The sequence below is a fragment of the Tupaia chinensis genome, unplaced genomic scaffold, assembly GCF_000334495.1.
Source record: "Tupaia chinensis unplaced genomic scaffold, TupChi_1.0 Scaffold000377_2, whole genome shotgun sequence".
Lineage (NCBI taxonomy): Eukaryota > Metazoa > Chordata > Mammalia > Scandentia > Tupaiidae > Tupaia > Tupaia belangeri.
In genome coordinates this window covers 1,384,715-1,393,526 of record NW_006159876.1, presented here as the reverse complement: position 1 = coordinate 1,393,526, position 8,812 = coordinate 1,384,715, and the positions used below count along the sequence as shown (strand labels likewise).

The 8,812-nt window shown below is 47.2% G+C and overlaps 1 protein-coding gene across 13 annotated transcripts in view; it reads left to right on the top strand.

The window, feature by feature from the left end:
• The window catches only part of MAP2K5 (mitogen-activated protein kinase kinase 5), a 332,934-nt gene that overhangs the window by 193,900 nt on the left and 130,222 nt on the right, over positions 1-8,812 (top strand). For all 13 annotated transcript variants that reach the window (XM_014589750.1, XM_014589747.1, XM_014589744.1 and 10 more), the window contains one exon: positions 3,504-3,575. In XM_014589750.1, coding sequence (XP_014445236.1) covers positions 3,504-3,575 — 72 coding nt within the window. The remainder of the gene's footprint in view (positions 1-3,503; positions 3,576-8,812) is intronic.

Below are 8,812 nucleotides of genomic sequence, written 5' to 3'. Positions count from 1 at the left end.
TGCACGTGCGCGCGCACGCGCGCGCGCACACACACACACACACACACACACACACACAGGCATGTCTTCAGGCCAACCTGAGAACCCAAATCCGTGGTTGGCCGGGTGGCTTACAGTGAGGCACTTCAGTTTGCTTGTGTCTATGCCACCAGGCTGGGCCTTAAGATGCAGACTTTGGTGGCATGCGAGTGTACAGTGTTCATGCCTGCTTGTTAATTTTCCGAGTGGCCTAATTCTGAGCAGAAACTACCCCTTTGCCCAAGAGAGAAGAGATGTCTTCGTCTAGTGTCTTTCTGCATTTGACAAGGGAGCCTGGGGTAGCGTGTGGTACACAGAGGAATTACGGTCATACGCTAGAGCAGGGCTGGTTCCGGGAAGTGTGCTGTTAGGTGATCTCGCTGTTGTGCAGACATCATAGTGTGTTCTTAACGGTATTGCCTGCTCACACTTGGCTCACACGGCACGGCCTGCTAAACTCACATGGGCGCATGTCATACGTGCCGTCTGTTGAGCAGAACAGCGTCGTGCAGCCCGACCGCTGGGTGAAAACCGAGTCACGGAGGGTCCTGGAGGGAGCGGACGTCAGCGCCAGCTGAGACACGGCCCTCAAGAGCCTCTCTAAGTCCCACCTTTTAGTCACCGTCACCACTCCGCACTGTCCTTACTAAGAACAGGGCCCAGTGTTTGTTTTGTTTTGTTTACTCTTCACTGAAACCCCAGGACAGAGACGCTTCAGCCGAGAGTCTCACTTTCCTATTACTTAGTTTTCGACCCTGGTGACAGCTGCCACGTGAGAAAGTGACCTCAGGTTTGGTTGTTTCACTGCCAAACGTCCATCACAAACGTTCTGTCACAGCGCAGTACCTGGTGGCTGGGTCCGTTCTGTTTTGTTGTTGAGGGGAGAGGACAGGGCAGGCCCCCTTGGCCTCAAGTCTGGGAACAGCTCTGAATTATGCGGACTCAGAGCGCGTGGGGCTCCTCTTGTGCCCATGTCAGTTTGGGGCCTGGGCACCTTCCCAGTCTTGCTCTGCCTCAGGAATTCGAGAATATTGTAGATGCATGGAGCTTGCTACCTCCTCTGCCGCGTGCTCTTACACAGACACCACGTCCCAGTACAACCTCGCTCTGTTAACTTCCCGCAAGACGATTTCTCCAGCAAGACGTTATCAGAATCTCATCCTTTTGGAGTTCTCTTATCTGCCACCTGTTATCTGGAAACGGTATCATTTTTCTCTTTGTTTTAATATAATTTTGCTATGCTCTGTTTTCTGCTGACGGTTCGTGTTTGTGATAGTAGTTCAACAGGCAACTCTAATGAATGTATTAATCTCAACGTTGGTACTGCCAGAGTATTTTGTGTTTCCACTTTGTATGTGTGTGTGTGTGTCATTTTTAAAAAAAATATTTATCTTTATTTATTATCATAATTACTATTTTTAATTTGCTGTAGGGCACATGAGTTCACCAGAGAGAGAGAGAGAGGGAAAATGAGAAAGCAAGCTGTCAGGTCCAGGACTTGAACCGCGGTCAGCCATGTTGGAGTCCAGCATCCCAAGCACCTTGCCACCTGCTCTGTGTATTTTCTATGTTCTGGAGAATGTTCTATATGTTGTTAACTATTGATATCATTGCCATGGAGTGAAGAAAAAGAGACAGGGAGGAAGACAGGACAGAGGAAGGCAGTGTTTGGTTTCTTTAACAATTCCAGAGGGATTTACTCTTTTCACCTTTGCTGGACGCTCTCATTAGACATGAATAGCAATGATATATGGGGGTGTTATATTAGGGCACTTGAAGGAACTCCGTTTTAGGTCATGCTTTTTAAAACCAACTATGGGGACCAGCAGATGGCGTAACAGTTATGTTGCTGGACTCCCATATAGTCGCCCGCAGTTCAGGTCCCAGACCCAGTGACTTAAAACACTCCATGCACATGTCCGTGTGTGCCCCAAATCCCGAGAGGACGATGGAGGAGTAGGGATTGTGGTGTGGCCATACCCCCAGAGGGTGATTTCTCACTTTCTGTCTCTCTGTTTCCCTCTCTCTCTCTCTGTCCCTCCAGTGGGCGCCTTATAGCAAAAAAATCTCTCTTTAAAAAACAAACAAACAAACAACTGTGTGGGCTGGCCTGTGACCTGGCAGTTAAGACTGCTGGATCCCATGTGGCCAACTGTGTGGTTCAAGTCCCAGACTTGGCTTCTTGGGAAACACTCTGGGAGTTTATGTCCAAATCCCAAAAGGAGAGAGAAACAAAGAAAGGATTGCTGCGTGACCATTTCCCATGGGGGATGCTTTCTCTTTCTTTGTCTCTGTCTCTCTCCAGTGAGCACACACCAAACAACACAACCGAATGTGCAGTCAGCATATACTGCATCTCTTAGGTCAGTGTCCACTGACTGCACACCGACATGTGCCAGGCAGAGTACTAGGTAGAGTTAAATAATATACTGTCTCTGCCTCTTAGTGGAAACAGACTAGCAACAGATGATTATGACACTGTACGTTACATGAATAACATTTTCTTTTGGTTTTTGCCATAGGGCAAGTGTGCTAACCAGAGAGAGGGAGAGAGAGGGAAAGTGGGAAATCACCCTCCAGAGGGGGTGGCCATGTCTCAGTCCCTTCTCTTCCATTCTCCTTATGGGATTTGGAGCACAAATGCACACGTGCTTGGTGTGATTTTCAAGCCACCAGTCCAGGACTTGAACTGTAGTCGGCCGTGTGGGAGTCTAGCATCTTAAGCAGCATGCCACCTGCTGACCCCATGAATACTCTTTTTAATAACCCATAGAGACAGGAGTCTGTCATTCTCCCCGAAGAGCAGAGGAAGGCTTCCTGAACCAAGGTGGCCCCCCGCAGGGCCAGTGTGAGCTGTGTCCCAGCAGGGCACGGGAAGCCCAGCCTGCTGTGATTAGCTCGTGTCCTGAGCCAGTCCACCTGGGGAGGCCTTGGCTTCTCTTATCACTGGAATACAGTGCTGGACGGTGACTCTGGTCAAGGAACGCTGCGTATGCTTGCACTAGTCCTATCCTTGTAACTTGCCCGTAAGTTTGAAATACGTTTAAAAATGGGAAGAGACCCTGGCATTCCGGACCTATCTGTCAAAATGCAGGTCGAATAATAGTGTGCCATTTGTTACTCTGCATCTAAGACCCCGGATTTGGAGGGAGAAGACATGGGTTCAAGTCTCAGCTCCTTAGGTCTTGCCTAAATCACATTATTACTCTGAGCTTCTGTTTTCTTCTTCTGTGAAATAGGGTAAAGTCTTCATCCGGGGTCCTTGTGAAGACTCAGTGAGATCTGTACACACACACACGCACGCATAATCTGTGTATTATCTGTACAGCAGCACACACATCCACGTACATACACATAAAGCAGTTTTGCTGTCCATAGCATGCTGTGCAGATGTTGGTGGCCTCTGCTCTAGCTGGCCTTGCGTTCAGCATATGTTTCGTGGAGCAGCTGACATCACCTCACGAGGTTCTCCTGTTTTCTTACAGCCCGAAAGAATCTCAGGGGAGCAGTATGGCATTCATTCTGATGTGTGGAGCTTAGGAATCTCTTTCATGGAGGTATGTATTGTTTGCAAATAGTCATGTCTGATGTATCTGTGCTGACACGTTCAGTGAAGGCTTTGAAAGGACACAGAAGTAAACTTTCAGTGCGTCCCTATGCATCACACAGAGCTGGACCCTGAAGTCCTCTTGATGTCTTTGTATGGCTGGGGCACTGACTCCAAGGTTACCTCAAAACACTGTTCCCCACAATCTTGTATAAGACTACCTGCAGTGTTTTGGCTTCATGATAAAGGCGCTGGACTCCCACATGGCCAGCCATGGTTTGAGTCTTGGACCTTGCAGCTTGAAAACCAGCTGGGTGTGTGTATGTGCATGCCCAAAATCCCAAGAGGAGAACAGAGGAGAAGGGGAATGTGGCTATCCCCCTGGGGGTGATTTCTCACTTTCCCTCTCACTGCCTCGCTCTAGTGAGCGTACATGCCCTCTAACAACAAAAATATTAAAAAAAAAAAAAAGAAAGAAAGAAAAGAAAAGAAATGCATGTTCCTTGACCTCATCCAAGACCGGTTAAATCTGGACGTCTGGATTTGCAGATCTGCACTGTTACTGAGCTTTCTAGGTGGCCTTTATGCACACTAAATCTGGAGAAATTCCGTTCTAAAAGACATTCCAGAAAAATTCTGTACCCTTGTTGGAATGGAGCTTTAACTTCCAAAGGTAACTATTGATACTTTAAAAGGTCCAGCCCTATCCATTTGGATGTGTAAGTTCTGTTTGTTTAAAAAGAAGAAAGCCACCTCGTTCCACTATTACCGTAACGTGTGAGGTGGAGGATGGTGTGATACGGTGCAGAGGGAGGGGAGAGGGGGTACATGTGTAGTACCTTTACTCTTTATAGCTGTATTTAGAATGGACTTCATGTGCTAGCTGTAGCCCCACTAAAACTGTGCTAAAGTTTCTATAAAATGACCATTGATCTTTGAGGAAATACATAGGACTTAGGATATCTGGCAGGGCCAGCTGGTTAAGGTGCTAGATTCCCACATAGCTGACCAAAGTTCAAGTCCCAGACCTGGTGGCTTGAAAATGACAACAAATAAACAAATAAATGTTTTAAAAAATTTTTTAAATACCTAAATTAAGGCACAAAAAAGAAGGATATCTGCTCAACTTGAATTACAGTAGAATAGAACCTGGATATTCACCAATGCTTTGACAATTCCTGTTTTCGGTTACATTGACACAAATACAGGAGGACTTTTTAAAAAGTGGCAAGGACTCTTTCAATAAGATCATTGAATTGCAATCACAATGCTATCACCTTCTTTCAGTCAGGTCTTTCTTTCCATGATTTCTGTCACGCATGAATGCAGTTGTATTTGGAACAGATATCTTCAACTCTGTTCACCTGTGTGAGAGGAAACAAAAACAAAGTGTTCAATGCTTATTAAACCATGTTCTGCTGCTGTGTTGGAAAAGGGAAGCCAAGAAGAGGTTAGCTGTAATGGCGGACAGATCTCTGGACTGGTTGCCTCACAGGATCCCGAAGGGCTTGTTTCATTAGCCTGTTTTGGGGGAAACTAGTGCTTTTGATCTGTGGCACTCAGGCCCTGCTGTTATGTAATTCCACCTTACATATTTTAAATCCTCATCATTGATCATATTTTGTAAATGACCAGGTCTGCGTAGAACAATCGAGAAGTTACGTGGCGTGGAGATAGAAGTCCTAGCTAGGGAAGGTCGAGCTTTGCTTCTCTTTTCCCAAGTGGCCTTGTCCAAGCTGCTGTTCCTCACTGGACCTCAGTTTCCTCATCTGTAAAGTAATGGTCTTGAGCCCCCTTTCCAGCCTAGTGTTCTGTCACTCAGCCGCTGCTCACCCTGCTGTTACTCTTCTTTCATTTTCATGCAGCAGCTCTTGGGACACGCATCTGAGACAATGGTACACTCTGGCTGGCATCCAACGCTGAGGCTGAGGCATAGCAACACTGCACGAGCCTAAGCAGTTCATCCCTTCCACATTCGTTTGTGCATTCCTATCCTGAGCTCCTGCTAGGCCTGCTGTATGGGCTGTGGGGATAGAGTGAGTGAGGACAGTCAAGCCTCAGGTCTCTCAAAGTCCCATCTGAGGAGGAGTTGGTGATGTGTGTGTGGGAGGGACAGAGAACAGAAGGATAAGTACGTAAGTCAGCCCTCTGTGTCTGCATCTGTGATTTCTGCATCTGCAGATTCAGCCAACTGCAGGTGCCACCAGACCATGCCAGTTGCCATGAAATGGAGAAAAAGGTAGCTCCCTAAAAGAGATAATAAAGAAGTTTATCTGGGGGCCAGTGGGTGGTGTGGCAGTTAGGACACTGGAATTCCCACATGGCTGACTACAAGTCCCAGACCTGGTGGCTTGCTGTTTTGCTCTTGCTCATGCCCCCCTCTCTCTCTCTCTTGTTCTCTGGCAAAACTCATGTGAAAAAAATAATTAATAAATAAATAAAATAATTCTTTTTTTAAAAAAGTTTATCTGTATATTTTTCATCTCATTTATAGCTGGTGCTTAATTATTTGTAAGTTGTCTAGAGCGGACTTGAAGTGAGGAGTGTGTTGTAGGTTATATGCAAATACTGTGCCATTTCTTGCAGAGCACTTGCCCATCTGTTTCTGGTATAGTGAGGGTCATGGAGACAGTTTCCTGCAGATACTGAAGAATGACTGTGTACAGTTTGTCCAGTGGTGATAAGGCCCAGGGAGAGAAAGACAGTGGCTAGTCCTCTCTGACAAGGTGCCACTTGAGCAGACTTGGATGCTGCGAAAGGAGGGAGCCACCTGTCGATGGCAGAAGGATGGGGTGCCTTCTGTGTACTTAGGAAAGCAAAGTGACCAGAGTGACTAGAGTGGTGTTAGCAGGGGGAAATTGGGGAAAAGTAAATTCCAAGAGGCAGCCAGGGGCCAGATCACGGCAGCCCCGTGGCCCATGCTGTGGACTTTACATGCACTTCTCTCAGTCAGTGCATACTCTGCAGCATGGCTGCAGGGGGCAGGGGTGGAAATAAGATCAGTTTAGGTAGGTAAGATAGATGGGTAAATGCAACATGCTGCATGTATTTATGGTTGTATAATAAAGTCTGTAGCATTTTGCTGGGATCTGAAGATTAATAAAAAGACTCTTTGTAGCATCGGAATGGAGCTTGCCATTGATGTCTTTGGCATCTCGCTAGTCGTATTTGTTTATCCTGAAGGTAGACTATTGATAGTCTCCAGAAGACTGGAGAAAACAGACTCATTGAATTCCTAAGACTGAGAAGGACTGGGGTCAGCAGGTGGCATGGTGGTTAAGGTGCTAGACTCCAGATGGCTGACCATAGTTCAAATCCTAGGCCAAGTCCCTGGCAGCTTAAAAATTGTGCTGGGGCAGGGACTAGCAAGTGACATGGTGGTTAAGGCACTGGACACTCCCACATGGCTGACTACAGTTCAAGTCCTGGACCTGGTGGCTTGCTTTCCCGCTTTCTCTCCCTCTCTCTCTGTCTCTCTCTGGTCAAATTAAAATAAATGAATGAATACATTAAATTAAATAATTTTTAAAAAATTATGCTGGGCACATGTGTGTGTGTGTATGTGTGTGTGTGGTTAAAATCCCAGAAGGAAAATGGAGAAGAAGGGACTGCGGCATGGCCATCCCTCCTAGTGAGTGATTTCTTATTTTCCCTCTCACTGTCTGTCTCCTACAGGTGCATGCACCTTGTGGCCAAAAAAAAAAAAAAAGAGAGAGAGAGAGAGAGAGGTTGAGAAAGATTAAGTATAGGATACAGTGTGAGAAAGTTCCCGTGGGGGGGAGGGAATGGGGGGGAGAACACCTGAATGTCAGAATTATTATTATTTTAATTTTCTATAGAGCACATGTGCTCACCAGAGAGAAAGAGAAAGTGAGAAAGCGAGCTGCCAGGTCCGAGACTCAGACTGCGGTTGGCCGTGTAGGAGCCCAGTGCCTTCACCACCATGTGGTGCTGGCCCCACCCCTTGTGTTTTTAAATAGACAGTAAGGAGCCAGGTGTTGACGCAGGAGGTACTATTACGGGCTATACTGTGGAATCCGAGTGCATTCATCAGGAAGGGTCGTGGAGCCCCCTTTATGTCTGACATTTAACTAAGTGCCTTCGAAAGGAACTATGGGATTGCAGCCCCAGGCCTCTAGGAGCTTTTGACCCACTAGACACACATGTGGACAGCCCAGATCGCAGACCAGTAAGCCATTACAGAATAGGAGTAAGGCCCCGGCACGAGTTTTATACAAAATGCATTTGGGACCCAAGATAAAGAAAAGCATGTGAGGGACCAGCAGTTAGCATAATGGCTATGTTGCTGGACTCCCATGTAATCGACCGCAGTTCAAGTCCCAGACCCGGCGGCTTAAAACACTCCAGGTGCACGTGCGTGCGTGCCCAAGGTCCCGAGAGGAGAATAGAGGAGAAGGGATTGCAGCATGACCATCCCCCCTGGGGGTGATGTCTTGGTTTCTGTCTGTCTCTGTCTGTCTGGTGAGTGCACGATAGCAAAACCTCTCAAAAAAAAAAGAGAGAGAGAGAGAGAAAGAAAGAAAGAAAAGCATGAGATGGGGAAAGGGAAGAAGAGGTTTTAAGTCTGCTGGGTGAAAAATTGTGAGTGATTCAGTAATGAGGGTAACATGAGAGCCCCAGGGTTCTTACTTTGTCTCGGAGGCCAGTGAGATAAGAACATTACCTAAAGGGGTGGAAAGTCAGTCTAAAGGAAGTACCTGAAGGCCAAGCTGCTGCTTTATTTTTATCGTAGCGCTAGAAATAGATGTGATAAATCCTGTTCAAAATCATGAGAGACTGCCCAGCCTCAGTAGCAAAGATGATCGCATACTTATCTGTGGTGCTGGGCTTTGTGGTGCTGGAAGCCGCGTGGCTGACCACGGGTTCAGATCCTGAGTCGACCTGAAACACGTCAGGGGTATATGTGTCCAAGACCCCAACTAGCTGGAGGGCTAGGAGGAGATCACAGCAAGACGAGACCCTCTTGAGTGTCCCCTTCTCTCCCATGAAAGAAATACAATTGGTGAGCTTAAAAAAACGAAAATATAGGGACCAGCAGTTAGCGTAATGGCTACGTCGCTGGACTCCCACATAGTCAACCGCGGTTCACGTCCCGGACCCGGTGGCTTAAAACTTAGGTCGGGCGCGTGTGCGTGCGTGCCCAAGATCCCGAGAGGAGAATGGAGGAGAAGGGATTGCGGCGTGGCCATCCCCCCTGGGGGGTGATTTCTCTCTTTCTGTCTCTCT